Below are 26,283 nucleotides of genomic sequence, written 5' to 3'. Positions count from 1 at the left end.
AACAGTGACTACAACTGATTGTAAAACTCTTCACATCTGTCACAACCTCAGAATGATGCAATCTAAATACAAGTCATCGAGATGTACAGCATGGAAAGAGACCCTTCTGTCCAACTCTTCCATGCCGACCAGATATCCTGACCTATCCTATTTGCACTTGGCCCATATCCCTCCAAACCCTTCCTATTCATATACCCATCCAGATGCCTTTTAAATGTTGTAATTATACCAGCCTCCACCACTTCCTCTGGCAGCTCGTTCCATACACGTACCACCCTCTGCGTCAAAATGTTGCCCCTTAGGTCCCTTTTATATCTTTCCTCTCTCGCCTTAATTCACAGAATATCTAAATATCCTCCAAATAGGGAATTAATTGATGTGATGGTTGGGAATTGGAGGGAAGGATGATGGGGAGAGGGGACAGGAGAGAGTGAAATCCAGTTCCAGTTGAACAGCTTAATGCAGCTGCATCAGCCACCAAGGAAAAGCTGCACTCAATTACACCAGATGGTGGAGCAACAGAGAGAGAAAGACCAGTGCTGCACAAAGTAAAGGGATTTGTTACAAAAATGCAAAGTACATGTTAACTTTCATGTTTCTGTGGACAAACAAATACAGACCAAGGCAAATTCCATTTCTTTACATGATTAGATTAGATTAATTACAGTGTGGAAACAGGCCCTTCGGCCCAACAAGTCCACACCGACCTGCCGAAGCACAACCCACCCAGACCCATTCCCCTACATTTACCCCTTCACCTAACACTACGGGCAATTTAGATTGGCCAATTCACCTGACCTGCACATTTTTGGACTGTGGGAGGAAACCAGAGGAAACCCACGCAGACACAGGGAGAATGTGCAAACTCCACACAGAGAGTCGCCTGAGGCGGGAATTGAACCGGGATCTCTGGCACTGTGAGGCAGCAGTGTAACCACTGTGCCACCGTACCGCCCATTTCTTTGTTTATAGCTTGTTTGGATTTTGTTCATTTCCATTTCTTCATTACCAACAAGGGAAAGATTGTCCACATAAACAAGCTTTTCTCAATTGGATTAAATAAATTATACACCAGATGAAACACCCATATAGTCAACATACTTGGGAGTATTAGATTAGAATACCCACAGTGTGGAAACAGGCCCTTTGGCCCAACCAGTCCACACCGACCCTCTAAAGGGTAACCCACCCAGACCCATTTCCCGCTGACTAATACACCTAACACTACAGGCAATTTAGCATGGCCAATTCACCTGACCTGCACATCCTTGGACTATGGAAGGAAACCAGAGCACCCAGAGGAAACCCACACAGACACAGGGAGAATGTGCAAACTCCACACAGACAGTTACCCAAGGCTGGAATTGGCAGCACTGCTAGCCACTAAGCCACTGTGCCACATATCATCTCACCACAGAAACGTGCAGTGAGAGTGACTGCAGTTATAATTCCTTAATGCTAATAAACATTGACCATCACACTGGCCTATTTGCAGTTTGAGAATTCCATCAGTACAAATCCGTTAATATCCCCAATCCATGTGGACTTAATATCCACTCACTCTATCTTCACTGTCGAGTGAGTATAATGTTGCAACAGAAATTAATCTTGAATATTTTCAAATCATAAACTCATAGAGGTTGACAGCATTGAATAAAGACCGTTCGGCAAATCAAGACTGCACTGGTCATAGCCTACTACCTGACTACTCGAAGCCTAACTCCTCAACAGTGCTGGAATATCGGCCACTCACACTGACTGAAAACTATTGTTTCTCAGCTGTTTATGAGAAATGCGTTTCTCAATACTCGGAGTGAAATTAATTCTCATCATTTCTGCCAAAGCCCATCAAACACATCCCAGAGCCAAGCTGGAAGGATAAATTAAAAGAAACTGCCTGACCCCATAAATCAAAATCTGCAAACAAAGGGGCCTCTCTGCTGATAGTGAGGTTGTTGGTGGATATAGAGGACTGCTCATTGAATATAAATCCTTCAAACATACACGGATTTGATGAAGAAGCTATGGTTATGAGCTGATGCTGTTGTGTTTATGGCTCCAGTATTTATTTTTGAGTTTAATTTTCTTTGCTGTGACAGTTGCATCTCATTTCTGTCCCTTTCCTCCATGCTCCTTCTCAGTCTGCATCCTCAGCTGTCCTTCCATTGCCTGCCTGTGTCCATTCATCCATCCATTCCTGCTACAGTGCTTTCAGCTCACAGCCTCCTCGTTGTGATAGACTACAGGAATTCTGATGCTGTAACCTGTTCTGTGTTTTCAAGGTACATGATCTTGTGGGTCTCCCTTTTCTCATGGAGCCATAGAGATGCTCAGCACAGAAACAAACCCTTCGGTTCAACTCATCCATGCCGAATGGATGTCCTAAACTAACCCAGTTCTATTTGCCAGCACCTGGCCCATATCCTTCAAAACCCTTCTGTAATTGTACCAGCCTCCACCACTTCCTCTGGCAGCTCATTCCATTCACGCACCACCCTCTGTGAAAAAGTTGCCCCTTAGGTCTGTTTGAAATTTTTCCCCTCTCACCCTAAACCTGTGGCCTCTAGTTCTGGACTCCATCACCTCAGGAAACAAATCTTGCCTATTTATCCTATCCATGCCCCTCATGATTTTATAAACCTCTATAAGGTCAGCCCTCAACCTCCAATGCTTCAGGGAAAACAACCCCAGCCTATTCAGCCTCTCCCAATAGCTCAAACCCTCCAACTGGCAACATCCTTGTAGATCCTTTCTGAACCCTTTCAAGTTTCACAACATCCTTCCAATAGGAGAGAGACCAGAATTGCACATAATATTGCAAAAGTGGCTTAATCAATATCCTGTACAGCCGCAACATGACCTTCCAACTCCTACACTCAATGCACTCACCAGTAAATTAAGCATACCAAATACTACCTTCACTATGCTATCTACCTACTACTCCACTTTCAAGGAGCTATGAATGTGCACTCCGAGGTCTCTTTGTTCAACAACACTCCCAAGGACCTTACCGTCTTGATTTCCCTTTCCAAAATGCAGCACCTCACAGTTATCTAAATTAAACTCCATCTGCCATCCTCAGCCCATTGGCCCATCTTATCAAGATCCCATTGTAATCTAAGGAAACCTTTGCTGTCCACTACACCTCCAATTTTGGTGTCATCTGCAAACATTCTAACCATACCTTCCATGTTCACACCCAAATCATTTATATAAATGATAAAAAGCAGTGGACCCAGAACTGATCCTTGTGGCACACCACTGGTCACAGGCCTCCAGTCTGAAAAGCAACCCTCCACCACCACCTCTGTCTTCTATCTTTGAGCCAGTTGGAGAACATCCAAATGGCTAGTTCTCCCTGTATTCCATGTGATCTAACCTTGCTAACCAGTCTACCATGAGGAACCTTGTGAAACACCTTACTTAAGTCCATTCAGATCATGTTCACTGCTCTACCTTAATCAATCCTCTTTGTTAATTCTTCAAAAAACTCAATCAAGTTAGTGAGACATGTTGTTTCATGCATAAAGCCATGTTGACTATCCCTGATCAGTCCTTGCTTATCCAAATACATGTAAATTCTGTCAGGATTCCCTCCTACAACTTGCCCACCACCCACTGACGTCAGGCTCACTGGTCTACAGTTCCCTGGCTTGTTCTTACCACCTTTCTTAAACAGTGGTGCCACGTTAGCCAACCTCCAGTCTTCCGGCACCTCACCTGCAATATCAATGATACAAGTATCTCAGCAATCACCTCCCTAGCTTCCCAGGGTATCCTAGGGTACACCAGATCAGGTCCTGGGGATTTATTCATCTTTATGCATTGTAAGACATCCAGCACCACCACCTCTGTAATAAGGACATTTTTCAAGATGTCACCATCTATCTCCCCACATTCTATATCTTCCATGTTCTTCTCCACAGTAAACACTGATGCAAAATACTAGTTTAATATCTTCCTCCTCCCATGCGGTTCCACACATAGGCTGCCTTGCTGATCTTTGAGGGGCCCTACTCTCTCCCTAGTTACCCTTTGTTCTTAATGTACTTATAAAATCCCTTTGGATTCTCCTTAACCCTATTTGCCAAAGCTATCTCATGTCCCCTTTCTGCCCTCCTGACTTCCTTAAGTATACTCCTCTGCCTTTATACTCTTCAAAGGATGCACTCATTTTCTGCTGTCTATACCTGACACATGCTTCCTTCTTTTTCTTCATCCAGCATTCCCTATACCTTGCCTTTCACCCTAACAGGAATATACTGTCTCTGGACTTTTGTAATCTCATTTCCAAAGGCTTCCCATTTTCCAGCCGTCCCTTTACCTGTGAACATCTGTCCCCAATCAACTTTTAAAGGTTTTTGCCTAATACTGTCAAAATTGGCCTTCCTCCAATTTAGAACTTCAACTTTTGGATCTGGTCTATCCTTTTCCATCACTATTTTAAAACTAATAGAATTATGATCGCTTCCTTTTCCATCACTATTTTAAAACGAATAGAATTATGATCACTGGCCCCAAAGTGCTCCCCCACTGACACCTTAGTCACCTGCCCTGCCTTATTTCCCAAGAGTAGGTCAAGTTTTGCGCCTTCTCTAGTAGGTACATCCACATACTGAATCGGAAACATTTCTTGTACACACTTAACACTATGGCAGTCCAAGTCTATGTTTGGAAAGTTAAAATCCCCTACCATAACCACCTTATTATTCTTACAGATAACTGAGGTCTCCTTCCAAATTTGTTTCTCAATTTCTCTGACTATTAGGGAGTCTATAATACAATCCCAATAAGGCGATCATCCCTTTCTTATTTCTCAGTTCCTCCCAAATAACTTGCCTGGACATAGTCCCAGGAATATCCTCCCTAAGTACAGCGTAATGCTATCCCTTACCAAAAATGCCACTCCCCCTCCTCTCTTGCCCCACCCCCCCCTTTCTATCCATCCTATAGCATTTGTATCCTAGAACACTAGGCTGCCAGTCCTGTCCATCCCTGAGCCACGTTTCTGTACTTGCTATGAATTCCCAGTCCTATGTTTCTAACCATGCCCTGAGTTCATCTGCCTTCCCTGTTAGGCCTCTTGCGTTGAAGTAAAATTGAAGTAAATGCAGTTTAATTTATCAGTCCTACCTTGTTCTCTGCTTTGTCCCTGCCTGCCCTGATGACTGTTTGACATGCTTCTTTTCCCAACTGTACCAGTCTCAGATTGATCGCTTCCTTCACTATCTCCCTGGGACCCCCCACCTTACTAGTTTAAATCCTCCCGAGCAGTTCTAGCAAATGTCCTTGCCAGTATATTAGTCCCTTTCCAATTCAGGTGTAATCCATCCTTCTCAAACAGGTCACTTCTACCCCAGAAGAGATTCTAAAGATCCAAAAACTTAAACCCTATTCCCATACACCAGCTCCTCAGCCATGCATTCATCTGCTCTATCCTCCTATTCCTGCCCTCACTAGCTCATAGCACCAGGAGTAATCTAGATATTCCTACCCTTGAGGACCTTCTTTTTAAATTCATGTCTAACTTGCTATATTTTCCCTTCAGAACCTCATCCTTTTCCCTTCCTATGTCATTGGTTCCAATGTGTACAATGACCTCCTGCTGGTCCATCTCCTCTTTTGAGAACAATCTGCGCCCTCTGGGACATCCCTAATCCTGGCACCGCACCATTCTAATTTCTCAGTGCTGGTCACATAACTATCTGTCTGTGTCTCTGACTAGAGAGTCCCTATCACAATCGGTCGCTTGGAACCTGACGTTACATTAGAGCCAGCCTCAGTACCAAGAAACTTGGCTGTTCGTGTTACATTCTCCTAAGATCCATCACCCCCTACATTTTCCAAAACAGCATACTTGTGTGAGATAGGAATAGGTGAGGAGACTTCTGCACTAACTGTCTCCCTCTCCTACCTTTCCTGGCAGTAACCCATCTACCTGACCATATCTGCGACTTTTCTTCCTTCCTACAACAGCCATCCATTACACCTCTTAGCTCCTATAATTTCTTTATTGCCTCCAACTGCCTCTCCAAATGATCCATGCGATACGATAAGATTCACAACCAAAGACTCTTCCTGCAGACATAATCATCAGTAACATGGAAACTCTCTTTAATCTCCCTTATCTGACAGGAAGAGCACATCACTCTACTAAAGGCCAACTTTGCTCATTCACAATCTACATACCCAGAAAATTGCACCGTCTTACTGCTCTAAAACAAAGGCAAAAGTGAGGACTGCAGATGCTGGAAACCAGACTTTAGATTAGAGTGGTGCTGGAAAAGCATAGCAGGTCAGACAGCATCTGAGGAGCAGGATAATTGACGCTTCGGGCAAAAGCCCTTCACCAGCACTGCTCTAAAAAAAATTGTTTCAGGCTAACTTAGTACCAATGTTTTATATTTTGAAAATTTAATCAAGAGACAAATCTCAAGAAAACAAATATTCAAAATAGAACCCATCTACTCACTATTGTAGATTTACAGCAAAGTTATACTTAAAATATACACTTAGCTGCTTCCGATCTGTGAGCTCTCCCACACAGGTTCCTCCAAGGTCAGCTGTGAATTTTGCTGTTTGTTAATTTTTGTTAGTCTCACTCCTCTGTCCAGAGGTACTTGAATTCAAACAGCAGAGACAATAAATGTGTCAGACAGCAGTGCAGGTTTCTTTCTCTGACCATGTGGTCACTACCTTTGTCTCTCTTTCTCCTTTTTTTTTTAAAGTGCTGTTGTTTTAATCTTCCCTTCCCCAGAGTTCCAAAACAATGCAACTACTTATAAAACCATAATTACTGCTCCTGGAATTTGAGGAAATCTTCCAACACCTTTAATACTTCAAAAAAGAAGGAGCAGTTCTTGCAGCCACAACTTTTCCCCGTCCTCCATCTTGGATTACTCAGAATCCTAGTTGGTTTTGGGAAAGTATCTTTAATCCTAATCCCCAGTTTTGACAACAGATTACACTCAAGCATTAATCTGCTGGTAGCCTTTGAGAATGCTGCCAGACCAGTTGTGTCATTCTAGAATTTTCAGTCTCTATTTGGAAGTGTTATCTTCAATCTTATCTTTGTTTCTAATCTAGGAATTGTTGCTTTTACTGTCAGTGGAGTCAAAATTTCAGTTTCACTGGCACATCTCTTTTTGGCGAGATGACATGTTTGTCTCCTCAGGTGGATCACGTACCTACCTATTTCTCATCTGCGAGCTACCCCTTGGTACCAAGTTGGAACATAGAGTCATAGAAATGTACAGCATGGAAACAGACTCTTTGGTCCAACCCGTCAATGCCGACCAGATATCCCAACCCAATCTAGTCCCACCGGCCAGGACCTGGACCATATCCCTCCAAACCCTTCCTATTCGTATACCCATCCAGATGTCTTTTAATGTCATAATTGTACCAGCCTCCAACACTTCCTCTGGCAGCTCATTCCATACACGTACCATCCTCTGTGTGGAAAAGGTTGCCCCTTAGGTCTCTTTCCCCTCTCACCCTAAACCTATGCCCTCTAGTTCTNNTTAAATGTTGCAATTGTACCAGCCTCCACCACATCCTCTGGCAGCTCATTCCATACACGTACCACCTCTGCGTGAAAAAGTTGCCCCTTATGTCTCTTTTATATCTTTCCCCTCTCACCCTAAATCTATACCCTCTAGTTCTGGACTCCCTGACCCCAGGGAAAATACTTTGTCTATTTATCCTATCCATGCCCATCATAATTTATAAACCTCTATAAGGTCACCCCTCAGCCTCCGATGCTCCAGGGAAACAGCCATAGCCTGTTCAGCCTCTCCCTGTAGCTCAAATCCTCCAACCCTGGCAGCACCCTTGTAAATCTTTTCTGAACCCTTTCGAGTTTCACATCTTCCCGATAGGAAGGACATGATCCACAAACTGTCAGTTTACATAGCACACTGATAATACACAGTTTTACCTCATCATCTCCTTTCTCAATCTCTCCACAGTCTCTGATTTGTCACCTTACATCTCCAATGGGCAGAAATCTCTTCCAATTGATTTCCTCTGAGGAAGACTGAAACCATTGTCTTCTTTATTCATCATAATCTCTGTTTCCTAGTCACCATCCCCATCCATTTCCTGGTCACTGTCTGAGGCTGGGTCATAGCAATCAGGAACCTTGTTACACCATTAGCCCCCGGGAGCTTCTGCCAGTGTACACCAAGGTTTCTCTGACAGCACCTTCCAAACCCACGACCACTTCCATCAAGAAGAACAAGGACAGCAGATACATGGGACCACCACCAGCTTCGAGTCCCCCTCACCATCTGACATGGAATGATGTTGCTGTTCTCTCGTGTCAATGTGTTAAAATCGAGAATGCCTTACAGTGGAAGTACAAGCCTTCCCAGTGACATTCATATCCTCAAAGTAAAATAAAAACTAAGATGTACTTTAAAAACTGCCTCTTTGCTAAAATCTTTGAAAGTGTACTTTCGGTCTGTTTTAATTTTGATCTAACTTTTCTTTGATTATCCCCCTCTAAAGTGCTTTGGCATGTTTTATAGTGTTAGAGTCATTGTACATGGCAAGTTGCATTTCGATACTGGCTTTTAATTTTGCAAAGTGTTTCACAGGTGCACAATCACAGACTGAGCTATAAAACATTCGGGCCATGCAGCCAGAGGTTTGGCCAAAGAGTGGGATTTTAAAGAAGGCTGATTGATCTTGTCTCCAGTGTTACTAATCCTTGCAATCTTCTGGAGTTCAATTAAGCTTCCTTTACAATGAGATTAGAATCAATCAATTTTTCTGTTCGAGTGAAAATTATTTTGTGAATTTATGTTAATTTGTTTATAATGGATTAAACACTGTATAGTATTCACAACCAAAGCAAGATCTTGTGCTGTAGACACTTTTCATGTGACCACAATCCAGCCAGGGAGCAGCAGTGTCTGGCATGGTGCTTTTAGATGAGATCTTAAAGTAAACCCTTCTCTCCTTTCTCCCCACGACATGTTTATTCCTCAACCTACTTTGCAACATCATTCTTTCATGAAGTGCTGGTGTCATTGTCAAGGCCAGCAATTGTTTCTCATCCTTAATTGTCTGAATGAACTGAATCATTGTCTTTGATTGGTACCACCAATCCTCCTTTATATTTTGGGTCTAAGGGCCTGTTGGGTTAGCAGTGCTAGCAGATGAGTGACTCAACAACGAGAGACACATACCTTAACAATTAGATATAGTTTATTATATGACAGCAAGAGATACAAGTTACATTGGCTAGTTGGGTGTAATTACAAAACTATCAGACATGACACATCAGTCTGTATTGAGCTGCACTCCTTGTCCTCCAGCCACAAAAACAAAGAACAATACAGCCCAGGAACAGGCCCTTCAGCCCTCCAAGCCTGCACCGACATATTTTGACCTTCCATACTGAAACTGTCTTCACTTACAGGATCAATATTCCTCTGATCCTTTCCTGCTCACATATTTGTCCAGGTGCTGCTTGAATGCTGCTGTTGTGCCTGCTTCCACCACCTGCTCTGGCAGCACGTTCCAGGCACTCACCACGCTGTGTGAGAAAAAGTTTCCTCGCACATCTCCTTTAAACTTGCCCCTCGCATCTTGAATCTGTGACCCTTGGAATTGACCCCTCCACCCTGGGGAGAAAGCCTCATACTTTCCAATCTATCCAGGCCTTTCACAATCTTATAAACTTCTATCAGGTCGCCCTTCCATTTCCTGCTTTCCAGTAAAAACAAACCCGGTCTCTCCAACCTTTCTTCATAGCTGAAATCCTCCATACCCCAGGCAACATCCTGCCAAACCCTTTATGTACCTTCTTCAAAGCATCCACATCCTCTTGGTAGTGTGGTTACCAGAACTGTACACAATATTCCAAGTGTGGCCTAACTAAAGTCCTATAAAGCTGCAGCATAACCTGTCTATCGTTATACTCAATGCCCCTTCCAATGAAGGCAAGCATGCCATTAGCCTTTTTTACTATGTTATCTACTTGCACTGCTGCCTTTAGTGATCTGTGGGCCTGCACACCCAGATCCCTCTGCATATCAATACTCATAATGGTTTTGCCATTCACTGTATAATTTCCACCTGTACCTGACCTTCCAAAATGCATCACCTCACATTTGTCTGGATTGAACTCCATCTGCCATGTTTCTGTCTATGCCTCCAACTGATCGGAATTGTCTGATAATCCTCCTCAACACCTGCAACTCCAACAATCATTGTATCATCCGCAAACTTACTAATTAGATCAGCTACGTTTATTCTCTAAATCATTTATGTACATCACGAATGGCAGAGTCCCAGCATTGATCCCAGTGGAACGCAGCAAGGTGGCTCAGTGGTTAGCATTGCTGCCTCACAGCTCCAGGGACCCGGGTTCGATTCCAGCCTCGGGTGACTGTCTGTGTGGAGTTTGCACATTCTCCCCATGTCTATGTGGGTTTCCTCTGGGTACTCCGGTTTCCTCCCACAGTCCAAAAATGGGTAAGTTATGTGAATTGGCCATGCAAACTTGCCTATAGTGTTCTGGGATGTGTGGGTCAGGGTTAAATGTCGGATAATAGGGTAGGGGAATGCGGGTGACTGTCTGTGTGGAGTTTGCACATTCTCCCCATGTCTATGTGGGTTTCCTCTGGGTACTCCGGTTTCCTCCCACAGTCCAAAAATGGGTAGGTTATGTGAATTGGCCATGCAAACTTGCCTATAGTGTTCTGGGATGTGTGGGTCAGGGGTAAATGTCAGATAATAGGGTAGGGGAATGGGTCTGGGTGGGTTACTCTTTGGAGGGTTTGTGTGGACCTGTTGGGCTGAAGGGCCTGTTTCCACACTGTGGGGATTCTATGAACACCACTAGTCAGAGAACTCCATTCCAAAAAGCATCCTCCTACTGTTACCCTTTGTCTCCAACTGTGTGATGTTATCAGATTGGGTAGAGGTTTCATGCTATCTCCAATACTAACCCTGACATAAAGAATCAATCAGCTGCCTGTGGATTTGGAATTACATACAGGTCAGACTGTGTATGTATGGCAAGAACTCAGCAAGTCTGGCAGCATGTGGAAAGAGAAAGCCAAGTTAACATTTCAGGTTCAGCAATCCCTGTTCAGAACTGGACTCCTTTCTGAATATTATATATTGTCCCTTCCATTATTGGGATTTCTAACAAAAGTTCTAAAGGTTCTCTTGAACACAGCTAAGAATTCTGGTCCCTCCCTATTTTGGACATTAATACAATCCTAGTTAATGTTTAGGTTGTTGAAATCTCCTACTGTAACTGCCTTATTATTCTTACACTTCTATGAAATTTGATTATATATTGGTCCTCAAATTTCATCTATCTTTCTCTCCGACTGTTTGGGGGCCTAGCTCAGTTGGCTGGATAACTGGTTTGTAATGCCAACAGTGCAGTTCAATTCCCGTACTGGCTGACATTAACCTGAAGGTCCTGTCTTCTCAACCTTGACCCGCATCTACTTGTTTCTTACTAATGAGGGAGCAGCCTTATGTCCTTTGGTACTATGGCTACTTTACTTATAGTACGTACCTAGTGTGTTAGCTTTTTTTTCTGTTTTTGAATTCTACCCATATGGCCTCATTTGGTATACACACACAGAATTCTGGAGAAACTCAGCAGGTCTGGCCGCATCTGTGGAGAGATATCCAAATATTATGTACAGTTCTGGTCGCCACACTACCAAAAGGATGTAGATGCTTTGGAGATGGTTAACATTGAAGGGTTTGGAGGGATATGGGCCGGGTGCTGGCAGGTGGGACTAGATTGGGTTGGGATATCTGGTCGGCATGGACGGGTTGGACCGAAGGGCCTGTTTCCATGCTGTACATCTCTATGACTCTATTTCAAGTCTAATGTGACTCTCTTTCAGCTTTGCCAGTGATGCTGATCTGTCATTAAAGAATTTTACAAAGAAAGCTGAACTTAAATTTCCTGACTGCCATAGTGGGATATGAACTCAAGTTTCTCAATCATTAGTCTTCTGGGCAACTAATACCACAGTTCCATGAAAAGCTGAATCCTCAGTTTACAGCCGTTTGATTACAAATAACCCTCTGAATACAAGCAAGTTTCGATAACCGATCATCAACGTTTTTCTCCTGATAAGATTCAGGTGAAGCTTCATGCTACTAAGGATATCACATTCCTGAGCTGTTGTATGATCATGAACTCAGAAATGAGGCTCTGCACAGTTAATGCATCACTTCTTTCTCCTTATATTTCCTCAGTGACACAGACTCACTTTCTGTTAGCCATGTTCTTTATATTTCTCACCAAGATCCCTTTGCTCTCCCACTGTTCATTATCTCTCACCATTGAGAAACTATCCCAAATTCCAGAAAATTTTCAAATCCAGTACTGAGGAGAATTCATTGATCTAAAATATTAACCCATTACTAGAGGCTGCTAGGTCTACTCCGTGATTATAGTGTTTTCTATTTTAATTTCAGACTTCCAGCAGCACACGGTTTTGCTTTGGTTCTGCAGTTTTCACTGTGATATCTCTCTTATGCAAATCCTTTTAGCTGTTTAACAATATTGCTGCTGATCCTATCTCCATCACCTTGTCTTTTCAAAAGATTCTATAGCCTTTCTATCACACCTAGCAATGCAAGCACTTCTCAAATGGTCACAACATCACTATTCTCTAAGATGAATAAGGTTCTCTCCATCTACATTGGTGGTGCAGTTGACAGCCAAGAAGGTTACCTCAGAGTACAACAGGACCTTGATCAGATGGGCCAATGGGCTAAGGAATGGCAGGTGGAGTTTAATTTAGATAAATGTGAGGTGCTGTATTTTGATAGGGCAAATCAGGGCAGGACTTATACACTTAATGTTAAGGTCCTGGGAGGTGTTACAGAACAAAGAGGCATTGGAGTGCAGGTTCATAGCTCCTTGAAAGTGGAGTCACAGGTAGAAAGGATAGAGAAGAAGGCGTTTGTTATGCTTGCCTTTATTGGTCAATGCATTGAGTACAGGAGTTGGGAAGTCATGTTGTGGTTGTACAGGACATTGGTCAGACAACTTTTGGAATACTGCATTCAATTCTGGTCTCCCAACTATAAGAAAGATGTTGTTAAACCTGAAAGGGTCCAGAAAATATTTACAAGGATGTTGCCAGGGTTGGAGGGTTTGAACTATGGGGAGAGGCTGAACAGGCTGGGGCTGTTTTCCCTGGAGCAGTGGAGGTTGAGAGGTCACCTTAGAGAATTTTACAAAATCTTGAGGGGCATGGATAGGGTGAATAGCCAAGGTCTTTTCCCTAGGCTTGCAGAGTCCAAAAGTAGAGGGCATAGGTTTAAAATGAGAAAGATAAGATTTAAAAGTGACCTGAAGGGCAACTTTTTCATGCAAACGGTGTGCGTGTATGGAATGAACTGCTGGAGGAGATGGTGGAAGCTGGTACAATTACAACATCTAAAAGGCAATTGGATGAGTGTATGAATAGAAAGAGTTGAGCGGGATATGGGCCAAATACTGGCAAATGGGACTTGATTAATTTAGGATATCTGGTTGGCATGAATGAGTTGGACCAAAGGGTCTGTTTCTGTGCTGTACATCTTTATGACTCTACTTTCTTTCTTATGTTATGTGCAATAATGTGCAGCTTATTATCTGGCTAATGCTCCTGCCCTGTCCATATGCTATTTTTTAAACTTCTTTCATGGGATTTGGGTGTGGCTGGCTCAGCCTGTATTTTTATGCCCATCCCCAATTACCATTGAGGTGGTGTGATGGGCTATCTCCTTCAACCCCTGCAGTTCATGTGGTGAAGGGAGGCCCACGGTGCTGTTAGGAATGGAAGGAACGTACTGGGGTAGTATTCTTGTTCTACTCTATGTTAGAGGCTCCAGGTTTGGGAGTGGGTGTCAATGGAGGATTGAGTTGCTGCAGCACATCTTGTTGATGATACAAACTGCTGTCACTGTGGATTGGCGGATATGGAGGGACTGAATGTTTATGCTGGTGGATGGGTTGACAATCAAATGAGCAACTTTGTCCTGGATGGTGTCAAGCTAATTAAATGTTGTTTTAGTGGCACCCTTCCAGGTAAGTGGGGATTATTCTATCACCCTCCTGACTTGTTTCTTCTAGATGGTGGGCAGCCTTTGGAGAGTCAGGAAGTGTGTTACTTGCCACAGAAGTCCCAGTCTCTAATCCCGTGACCACTTTATTTAAATGGCTGGTCTAGTATGGCTTCTAGTCAATGGGTGGCACTGTGGCTCAGTGGTACTGCTACCTCACAGCGCCAGGGACCCAGGTTCGATTCCTGCCTTGGGTAATTGTCTGTGTGGAGTTTGCACATTCTCCCCATACCTGCATGGGTTTCCTCCCACAATCCAAAGATGTGCAGGTCAGGTGAACTGGTCTTGGTAAATTGCCCATAGTGTCGGGGGTAAACATAGGGTAGGGGAATGGGTCTGGGTGGGTTGCTATTTGGAGGGTTGGTGTGGACTTGTTGGGCCAAAGGGCCAGTTTCCAAACTGTAGGGAATCTAATCTAATGTTACCCTAAAGGGTGATGATAGCAGCTCTGATCTTTTTATTTCACATTTTTAAAAACTTGTCACGCTATTGGTTGCTCATGCATTGCTGAACAGGAAACGTTATGAGATTTTATTTCTTATCACTCCTGATTTATTTATATTATTTATTATCACTTCCTTATTGTCTGTTCCTGGAATGTTTATATTATCTTTATCTCCATTGAAATGATGACCTTTACTCTGATAATGTTTTAAAAAATTATTTTGGTTATTATAATATTTACCTTTTACCTCTTCATTGGTGGAAAGTTCTACCAATGCATTTGGGCACAGCTCTCTAACTCCACTCTATCCCAGAAATCATGTCACTATCACACAAAATGAAATCCCTCCTTTTCACCAGTCATTCAAATGTATTTACTTTCCTGACTTGTTTCACCCTCTGCTCAACAATAGTTATTGCTGAAAAAGACATATTTTTGTCAAAACCTTTCGTCTTACACCCTTCAGGACAATTCACAAGAATACTAAGTCCAAGGAAAAAACAACACTTATACTATTTGAAAGGTCAGTTATAGATTCATTAGGGATGCACAGCACGGAAACAGAGCCTTCGGTCCAACTCATCCGTGCCGACCAGATATCCCAACCCAATCTAGTCCCATTTTCCAGCACTTGGCCCATATCCTTTCAAATGCTGTAACTGTACCAGCCTCCACCATTTCCTCTGGCAGCTCATTCCATACACATATGCAACTCATCCTCTGCATGAAAATGCTGCCCCTTAGGTCCCTTTTATGTCGTTCTCCTCTCACCTTAAACCTATGCCCTCGAGTTCTGGATTCCCCCACACCAGGGAAAAGACCTCGATATTTATCCTCTCCATGCCCTCATGGTTTTGTAAACCTCTATAAGGTCACCCCTCAGCCTCCAACACTCCAGGGAAAACAGTCCCAGCCTCTTCAGCCTCTCCCTGTAGCTCAGATCCTCCAACCCTGGTAACATCCTTGTAAATCCTTTCTGAACCCTGTCAAGTTTCACAACATCCTTCCAATTGGAAAGAAACCAGAATTGCATGCAATATTCCAAAAGCAGCCTAACCAATGTCACTCTGCTATAATGTGTGTATCGTCAGAGCAAATTGGCTATAACGCGGTCGATGAATTGTGGACATTGTTTTGACAGTGCTGATTGGTTGGCTGAATCCAAATAATACGTGGCAGTTAATTGTCAATCAACATTAATGGGTGCAATCTCCATGGTTACGACCCTACCAATCAGAGTCTAAGTGCCAAAGAATCAGGGCTCATTTCGCGCAGTGTAAAACAAAAACAGAAATGACTGGAAAAACTCAGCAGATCTGGCAGCATCTGTGAAGAGAGAAACAGGATTAAAGTTTTGGGTTCAGAGACCCTCCTTCAGAATGGGACTCTGGACCCGAAATGTTAACTCTGTTTCTTTCTCCACAGATGCTGTCTGATCTACTGAGATTTTTCCAGCATTTTCTGTTTTTGTTTCTGATTTCTAGCATCCACAATTCTTTGGTTTATTTTCTGTCAGTGTAAATCTTGCTTTCCGTTTGAAGTGGTATTTCTTGTGAATTGTCCTGAAGGGTGTAAGATGAAAAGCTTGAAAGGAATGTGTCGCTTTTCAGCTATACTCAGGTTCTGCACTACCAAATGACTAAATAGCAATTAGTTGACCTCACAGACTTGAGGCTATTATCCTCAAGGTCCTAATTTAATTCCTAGTTTCTAGTAACTCTTCACCTGGAGGTTTTCCTGCTGTTCCCCATGGTTCGGTGCACAGCATTCTCACCCCTGAGTGAGACGATTATAGGTTCAGACCCCAGACTTGAGCACAACAATCTGAAATAACTTTGGGAATACGGCACAGCCAGCAATTTGTCATTTGGATAAGATGTTGATCGGAGGCCCAACTTGCTCTCTCAGGTAAAAGTGGGAAAAAAGAAGTCCATGGATGTATTTTGAAGATGATTTGGGGAAGTATTCTGGTGACCTGGGATTCTGACCAATATTTATTCCAAACTACCGTATCTAAAAGAGATTATCTGGTCATTGTCACCATTACTGTAAGTTGGGTCTTGCTGCACATAAATCATTTTCCAGATTTTCTACATTGTAAAAGTGGGCACATTTTAAAATTAAAGTAATTCATTGGTTGTAGTGCATTATAGAGTCAGAAGGTCATGGGGTCTACAGCATAGTCTACTTTGGCTCATCTAGCCTTTGTCAGTCAAACACAACCAGCTAAGTGTTCTAATCCCATTTTCTAGCACTTCATCCTTGTAAGCCTTCGGATCACAAGTGCATGTCTAAACACTACTTAAATGTTGTGAGGGTTTCTGCCTTTTTTATCCTTATAGGAAGTGAGTTCCAAATTCTTACCATGCACTTGGGAAACATTCCTCACAGTCAGGTAGGCACTGGAGAAATATTTGACACACCTGTCCAATATGTGTGCGGTTTCCTCCCATTGAAACCTCCCATTCAGTAGCATCAGCAATGGGAGATCCTGATGAGCACAATGTGGATGATATGCTTTGACGACCTGCAGTATGACCTATGGAAACCAAACTTGAACACTCCTGAATTCCAAAAAGACTTTTGCGTAATGGCAAGAGTGTGGCGACATTAATCTGATAAGAGTAGGTTTAACCTCATTCCTGTCTCCATTCCAGTAGAATGAGTCATAGACATGCAGAAACCTCACCTGACAGTAAAAGGCTTTATATTGCGACGTCCGAATCAGAAAAATGCTGGCTGTTGTCATGTACCTTGGATTATCTGTACGAGAGGCAACCCTCACTCATTGTCTCAGTTTTAGTTTTCCATGGGTTGAGCATTTTTCACTACAATTTTGAGTTTCAAAGCTGATTGCTGGGTTATTAAGACGTTACAGGGTTAGAAACTATTTGCATTTCTCAATCAACAGAGGCAAGGGCTGTCCCATCAATTAATAGCCTAGTTAAAAAGCACATCAGGATTTTACGATCCGACCAGATATATAGCATTTGGGAAGGCCTAATGGAGGTGGTAACCTTCAGGTGAAAGCAAGGACCATTGACCTGTATCCTGGTCAATATTTTCCAATATCACTAGAACTGAATATCTGGTCATTATCACATTTAGTGTTTATGTGGTCTTGCTGTGTCAAAATTAGTTGCTGTATTTCCCTATATTACAGTAATGTATGAGGAACAGTATGTTGGCTTGGGGTGTAGGATATTGTATGTTTGGAAACAGGATATTATATGTTGGTTTGGGAGTAGATTACTGTATGATGTATTTGAGGAGCAGAATATTATATTTGAGTTAGATTGGCAGCATATTTCAATCAACTTTGGGGAACAGGATGTGCATGACTTTGAGAGAAATAAAGACACGTTTAGAATTCAAAACTTGCTAAACTTGAGAGGGTGAAGAAAAGATTTACAAGGATATTGCCAGGGTTGGAGGGTTTGAGACACAGGGAGAGGCTGAATAGGCTGGGGCTTTTCTCCTTGGAGAGTCAGAGGCGGAGGGGTGATGTTATAAAGGTTTACAAAATCACCAAGGCCATGGATAGGGTGAATAGCCAAGGTCTTTTTCCAAAACTAAAGGGTATAGGATTAAGGTGAGAGGGAAAAGATTTAAAAGGGACCTGAGGGCAACTTTTTCATGCAGAAGGTGGTGCATGCATGGAACAAGCTGCTAGAGGAAGTGGTAGAGGCAGGTACAATTTAAAAGGCATCTGGATGGGTACTGAACAGTCAATAGAAAGGGTTTAGAGGGAAATAGGCCAAATGCTGGCAAATGGGATGAGGTCAGACTGGGATGTCTTGTTGGCCCGCAGAAGTGGAAGATTATGGCATTTAAGCCCTCCCACTATTTCTATTCTGACCTCCTTTTGCAACCCCAGAGGATCAGACAACCTATTCCTGGTAAGCATGGTCAGCCTTTCATCCAAATCTTCTTTATAAATTTTTAACCCATCAGCAATTTCAGCTTCTACTGATATTTTGTCAGCATCCTGTTCAGCTTGTGAGCAAAGCCAATTATCGGAGTCGGAGCGAAGACATGCAATGTTACAAAAGTGAAATTAGCCACTATTTGCAAGGGTGAAAATAGAGGCTGAAATATTAATTCAGAGTCAAATAGAAAGCTGATGTAGTGAACCACCTGGCAGTTTGAGATAGTGGCCAAAGAGAATGGAGTCAGTTGGAGCTGATCCAATGAAACCTCCCAGTTGGGCAGGTTAGTTCATAATGACCCTTCTGTCACACTGAGATTGCCACTTCACCAGAGCAAATTGTGAAACTGAAACTGATAAACCTGGGAAAGTACCAGACCATATCCATGAAGAGCTGCTTATTGTTTGAACCCAATTGTTTCCCAGATGTCCCTCACAAGAGTGAACCTGCTCTCCCTATCAAATAGAGTGATTTGAATTTACAACTCAAATCTGCTCCTATGCTTGATAAATGTAATCTATCCACTCTAGCCCACATCCTATATGTTCCCCACACAAGACTAATATGACTCCTCCAGTAGGTCGGTGCATGTTTCTATCGACTCTGCGCTCATGGGTGCTGGTTTATTTGGACTAATGTTAGGAGATGCAATCCCAGTGAGGGGAGCCACACTGGAAATTGAACCCTGTTAAATTACCCATGCAGTCCATGGGGTAATTGCACTTCTTTTGAATCAGGAAATGTTGGGTTCAAGCCACACACGAGAGGGTCATATACATAAGGCAGCATGATACTATAGCAAAACAAGTGCCACCTGATGCAGGTGTGAAGGTTGACCTTAACAGTGCATGTTACATCAAGGTGGAAACAAAGACCCCATGACTTAGTGAAAGAACAGGATGGCGATCTCCTTTACTGTTGCTTTCTTAATAATATCCCCTACCCAAACAGAAACGTTGATGGGTCATTTAATTGAATTTCTTCTTGAAGATGGGTGACATTGAAAAGTCTAGATTTATTTCAATTTCTAGTGGCCCTGAGTAATGTTAATGTTGATCACAAATAACACGCCATTCTTGTCTACATGACATGAGTGACTACATTTCAAGTGCTTGAGCTCTGCAAAAATACACGTTCCTCCCTTTATATTTTAATTAAGAACTTATTTTCTTAAGGTCTTACTAAAGCCAAGGCAGGGTTTCACTCTCTGTCTCAGCACAGAGTGGGGGGAGTGTCAGCCTGAGACAGAAACCCACCTTTTCACCTATTCCATAAAATATGTGATTTTTGTTTTCACAGCCATCAATAACACCTTAAATTATAGAGCACCTTAAACATAACAAAATGTCCCAAACTGCAGAGGGAAATGTAAATTAAACTACGGTGCTGAGTCACACAAGGAGTTAGTAGAGCAGACAATCAAAAACTTGGTCAAAGAGGAATATCTGAGAAAATGTAGCTAAAGAGGTAGAGATTTTTAGGAAGGAAATTCCAAAATTTAGGATCTTGACAGCCAAAGGCACAGTCGCTAATAGTAAAGTGACTGAAATGAGGGATACTGAAGAAACCAGAATTGGAGGAACACAGATAGTTCATAGGATAATGGAGCTGGAGGAGATTACACAGAGAGGGTAAGGACATGGGGGATTTGAAATCGAGGATGAGGTTATTAAAACAAGCTACAGCCAATGTCAGTGATGGGGAAACAGGTTTCTGTGCGAGTTGGTTTTGGATGATCACACCTTCATGGAAAGTATAATATACAAAAGCTAGGAGTTCAGTGGAAATACAGGTTATTCTGTTACAACAAATTGGCTATAATATGATTGACGAATTGTGGGTGTTGTTTGGATAATGCAAGCTTTCTACTGAATGGATATAGCGATTTTCTGTTAGCGATCTTCTACAGGGCGGTTTTCTATAGCAGTTTTCTATAGCCCAAGCTGCAGAGGAACGCAGCTGTCGCATTACAGCAGAACGAACTGTAGACATGCCTAGAGATAACAAAGACATTCTTAAGGGTTCAATAGTAGATGAGGTGAGGCAGGCATTGTTAGAGTGATAGAAATGGAGAGTCTTTGGAGTGGATAGAGTCATAGAGATGTACAGCATGGAAACAGACCCTTCAGTCCAACCCATCCATGTTGACCAGATATCCCAACCCAATCTAGTCCCACCTGCCAGCACCCGGCCCATATACTCCAAACTCTTCCTATTCATATACCCATCCAAATGCCTTTTAAATGTTGCAATTGTACCAGCCTCCACTGGTTGAACGATTGATCAGGACAGTGAAAATCGCTTGAATTCTTCAACATTCCATGATGACATGGTTGGCAAGAAATGTTGTTATTAAATTTATAATCTCATTAGTAAATGAAATATCATACAAAAGAGAATTAATACAAGACTGAAAGAATTAATCCTTTAAATTCTTACCTTACTCCGTTGGTCAATTGCTTGACAAAGTGCCTGCCAAGGAGGAGTATATTTAAACATCTTTGCATTTGGATTCTCGTTTTGTCACTTGCTCTTCAGTATTTCTCTTATCAGACTCTCCACGTTTCTCTCAGAGTACGTGAGTAACTTCTGACAGCTCCCAATGCAGCTGCTCTTAATGTTTCCATTGATTTAACCTGCGGAGTTTAAAGAGGATGATACATTTTTACACCAACTGCGTTACTTGTGTCAGGAATTTGCAACGTATCAGCTTACATGATTACTCTCCTTCTCACAGTTTTGTTTTCTCTTGCGGTCTTCTCCCTCCCCCACACTTCACAACGTAGACACCAAACTTGTTCAGTCACTTATTACCTGTAAGTGAATGTGTCAGATGCAACCAAGCAGAAATATTTCAGTTGATCTATCAACACATTCCAATTCAGGGTGGGGAGTAGTGTAACAGGTGAAATATCATAGTTCACACTTGGCAAGGACATGTCAGAGTTTGGGGGTACTCCCATTAGAGACTGGGCATTTCAAGAAGAGCAGAGTGGGGAGTTGCAGTGTTTTCAAAAGAGAGAACAGGACACAGGGTGATACACAGCAGAGACACAGAGATGGAGGTAGGTGTGGGAGGTGGGGGTGTCACAGTGAAAAAGGAAAGAGAGAAGGGGAGAGAAAGAAGAGTGTTCCCAATAAGAGAGAAGGTCGGCAGGGTGCCACAGTGGTTAGTACTGCTGCCTCACAGCACCAGGGACTTGGCTTCATTTCCAGTGTTGATTAACTGTCTCTGTGTGGAGTTTGCACATTCTCTCCATGTCTGCATGGGTTCCCAACAATTTCAATTTCCGATTTCCACCCACAGTCCAAAATGTGCAGGTTAGGTAAATTGGCCATGCTAAATGTGGGGTTATGGGGATCGGGTGGGGCACAACGTCTGGGTAGGACACTCATTGGAGGGTACTTCCAGTCTCGATGGGCCAAATGGCTTCTATCTGCACTGTAGGGGTTCTGTGACACATTTGAGAAGGGGACCACCAACAATTGAGAGGACTGTAAAGAAGGTTTGATATTTGCCCAATTTTTAACAAATATCTGCGAATGCTTTGAACTTTGAGAAACTGAGTGTGATTTCAATGTTGGATTACACAGAACTCAGAAAGGTGCTGAACAATGAGGACAAAAGGATTCAAGAGAACGTAGACAGAATGAAATGTGTTGCTCTGTGGCAATTAAAATTGGCAAGTTTGAAGGCTTTAGAATGAAGAGAGGCAATATAAATGATTGGCACAATTTTAAAGAGGGTGCAGAAATGTCGAGACCGTGGGAGTATAATAATTTCAATGGGGTATTGTAATTTATAGGTGGCAAGAGGAGGGGAATATCTGCTGCTCAGCACCATCTCAAACAATGGGAAATCACCACCGTCATAGTTCCAATAGGCGCTGAGATCAGGGTCACCAGACATGTGTCTTTGCTACGTTTCCTCCAGCTGCAGTTTGTTGTTGTACTATCTAACGCAAAAAAGAAACTGAAAGCCAAAACACAAGTGATGTACCATAAACACCCTGGAAGTATCAGACATTCAGTTGACGTACTTTGGAAATTAGGAGCTAATGAGCTCAGCAGCAGGTTCAAGCTGCTGCAGATTTTAATTTTTAAAATTCTTACTCTGAATGTGGGCATGCAAAAATATACTTAATTCATAAAAAAATCTTTACAGAGGTACACAGTTACTGAAACATTTCTGTACAGCCTTGGTGCATAACTAACAAACAAACATTTGAATTTGGTTCAGTCTGCAGTTGCAAAAAAAATCCCAAGGCCTTTCGTACTTACACAAGACAACATTTACAGTCAAGACACCAAGAGGATCTGATAGTTGAACAGACTCCCATTGTACTTTGACAGAAAGACCCTAGACGTTGGTCTTTCCTCACTGTGCCTTGGCAGCAGCTGGCCCAAGCTTTAGCACGTCCTTCAGCACATAGTCCTGGACCTTAGAATGTGTCAGGCTGCAACACTGGCCAAGGTCAGCTCTTTGAACTGGAAGACCAGCACGTTCCGGGCAGGCCAAAGAGCATCTTTCACTGAGTTCCAGGTGCAGAGAGGAGAAAGCAGACAGTGGAGATAAAAGGGTCCTTCTCAGCGTCGCAGCCAGTGACTAGCAGTGTTCCACAAGGGTCAGTGTTGGGACTCAACTTTTCACTTTATACATTAACGATTGAGATGAAGGAACTGAGGGCATTCTGGCTAAGTCTGCAGATAATACAAAGCTAGGTAGAGGGACAGGTAGCACTGAGGAGGCGGGAAAGATTTGGACAGGTTAGGAAAGTGGGCAAAGAAGTGGCAGATGGAGTACAATGTGGCAAAGTGTGAGGTCATACACTTTGGTAGGATGAAGAGAGGCATGGGCTATTTTCTAAATGGGGAGAAAATTCAGAAATATGAAGTGCAAAGGGACTTGGGAGTTTGAGTCCAGGATTCTTTCAAGGTTAACTTGCAGGTTGAGTTGATAGTTCAGACGGCAAATATAATGTTGGCATTCATTTCAAGAGAACTAGAATATAAAAAGCAGGGATATACTTCTGAGGCTTTATAAAAGTGTGGTCATACAACATTGAGAGTATTGTGAGCGATTTTGGGTCCCATACCTCAGAAGGATGTACTGGCTCTGGAGCGGGTCCAGAGGAGGTTCATGAGAATATTACCAGGAATGAAAGGCTTAATATACGGGGAACATTAGGACTCTCGGCCCATATTCAATGAAGCTTAGAAGGATGAGGGGTAATCTAATTGAAACATACAGAATACTGAATGGCCTGGACAGGATGGACATTGGGAAGATGTTTCTATTGGTAGGAGAGACTAGGACCTGAGGGAATAGCCTTAGAGTAAAGGGAAGACCCATTGGAACGGAGATAAGGAGAAACTTCTTTTGCGAGAGAATGGTGAATCTATGGAATTCATTGCCACAGAAGGCTGTGGAAGCCAGGTCATTAAGTATGTTCAAGACAGAGATAGATGAGTTCTTGTTTGTCAAGGGGATCCAGGGTTATGGGGAGAAAGCGGGACAATGGTGTTGAGAAAGTTATCAACCATGATTAAATGGAGGAGTAGACTCAATGAGCCAAATGGTCTAATTTTTGCTCCTATGTCTTATGGTCTTAATATTTGTCTGGTTTGCATTTTAGGAAACACACCGTAGAGCACAGAGTCCTGCAGCATTAAGTTGTTCCGGACAAACCTTGACAAAAACCACTGTATCTGCCTCCATACGGTGTCTATTGCCACCTTTAATTGGCCCTGAGAAGGTAGTGATGAGTTGCCTTGTTGAACTTTTGCAGTCCATGTGCTGTGGTTATTATAACCACATTTTTGTTGGGGAAGGAGTTCCAGGAATTTGACCCAATGACAGTGAAGGAAGGGTGATATATTTCCAAATCAAGATGGTTTGTGACTTTGAGAGGAAGTTGCAGGTGTTCCCATGTATCTGCTGCCCTTGGTTCTGTTCATGGCTGAGGCTGCGAGTTTGGCAGGTGCTGTCAGAAAATCAGTCATGCCTTACTCAAGTACAGTACATTACTAGGACTGTTCTCCCTCTGTTGTTGTGTCTCATGCTGGCAATGTAGAATTTTTACATCTATTGCAAAATTATACTTCCTTCATTAAAATACATCTTTACATGTACAGTTAATGATGCTATTTGGATCTACACTCTCTTTTCTTACAGAGAACAAATTTACATCGAACATAGAACAATACAGCACAGATGTTGGCCCTCGATATTGCGCCAACCTGTGAACTAATCTGAGCCCTACACTATCCCATCATCATCATCTATTTACTTATCCAAGGACTGTTTAAATGCCCTTAAAGTGGCTGAGTTAACTACGTTGGCAGGCAGGGCATTCCACGCCCTTACCACTCTCTAAGTAAAGAACCTGCCTCTGACATCTGTCTTAAATCTATCACCCATCAATTTGTAGTTACGCCCCCTCGTACAAGCTGGTGTCATCATCCTAGGAAAACGACTTTCACTGTCTACCCTATCTAATCCTCTGATCATCTTGTATGCCTCTATTAAATTGCCTCTTAGCCTTCTTCTCTCTAGTGAGAACAGACCCAAGTCCCTCCTCCTTTCCTCATAAGGCCTTTGCTTCAGACCAGGCAACATCCTGGTAAATCTCCTCTGCACCTTTTCCAATGCTTCTACATCCATTCTTCCACAAATTTAAGGTGTGACTTTCACCATTCTCTATATTTACAATCAATCTCTTTAGCTGAGGCATCAGCATGGCCCAGTTACTGAATGGATCCCATTATTCTTTGGCAGAAGGGCCTTACTCAAATAGTCTTTCCTCACCACATCCTTGCAGAAGCTGCCCCAAACTTTAGTGAGTACCTCAGCACGTAATCCTGGACCTTGGAATGTGCCAGGCTGCAACACTCAGTCAACTCCTTCACCTGGAAGACCAGCAGATTTTGGGCAGACCAAAGAGCGTCTTTCACCGAGTTGATGGTCCTCCAGGCACAGTTGATGTGTGTGATGGTCCTCCAGGTGCAGTTGATGTGTGTGATGGTCCTCCAGGTGCAGTTGATGTGTGTGATGGTCCTCCAGGCGCAGTTAATGTGTGTGATGGTCCTCCAGGCGCAGTTGATGTGTGTGATGGTCCTCCAGGCGCAGTTGATGTGTGTGTCCTGGGAAATAGATTGCAAAGCACAGAGTCCCGCATCACGGAGCTGCTCGGGATGAACCTCAACAAACACCACTGCGGTCCTCTCCAGATTTCATTTGCAGTGAGGACAGAATTGTCTGGGCAGGTACAACTCCATTGTATTTTGTCATCTGCCCTGGTTCTGATTTTGCCACTTCAGGATGTAGTTGAGTCAGGAATTAAGAGATTCTTAGAGCAGCTTTTATTTGGTGACAGTTCACTTTAACGGAGGCAATGGCCAGATTCTTGTCAATCGCTTTCCTACTGGTATCTATTTTAATGATCAGTCTTTACTGGAATTTTGTCATAAGTAAATAATATTTAAATTATTTCCATAATTTACCATGTCCAATGTTAATGTCAAAACTTGGCTTATACAAGTTCTTTCTGATTAATTCATATTTTCTTATCCCGTTGATAGAATTTTCCCAAATTGGTGACTCCTATAATTAACCCTCAGTGATGTTCAATCTCCTGCAATACAAACTCACACACGCAGGCGTGCGTATTCCCCATAACTCATGAGGAATGCTCTCATCCTTTTGTTCTCAGGATTACACCAGCAAAGAAAATTCACTTCCTGCCTAACTTATGCTGTTCCTTCCCAGAAACACACAAGGTCTTTTCCCTGGTGTAGCAGAGTCCA

At 42.8% G+C, this 26,283-nt stretch overlaps 1 protein-coding gene across 3 annotated transcripts in view; it reads right to left on the bottom strand.

Annotated features, from left to right (window-relative positions):
• LOC122565152 (A-kinase anchor protein 2-like) overlaps positions 1-26,283 on the bottom strand; it is a 125,786-nt gene that overhangs the window by 76,961 nt on the left and 22,542 nt on the right. For 2 of the 3 annotated variants that reach the window (XM_043720833.1, XM_043720835.1), the window contains exon 3: positions 20,917-21,113. In XM_043720833.1, the coding sequence (XP_043576768.1) occupies positions 20,917-20,976 (60 nt within the window). In that variant the 5' untranslated portion in view covers positions 20,977-21,113. Of the gene's footprint in view, positions 1-20,916; positions 21,165-26,283 lie in introns of those variants that run through there. The other variant, XM_043720834.1, reaches the window with a different exon arrangement.

This window comes from Chiloscyllium plagiosum, chromosome 31 (assembly GCF_004010195.1).
Source record: "Chiloscyllium plagiosum isolate BGI_BamShark_2017 chromosome 31, ASM401019v2, whole genome shotgun sequence".
Classification (NCBI taxonomy): Eukaryota; Metazoa; Chordata; class Chondrichthyes; order Orectolobiformes; family Hemiscylliidae; genus Chiloscyllium; species Chiloscyllium plagiosum.
This window is presented reverse-complemented; position numbering and strand designations above follow the sequence as displayed.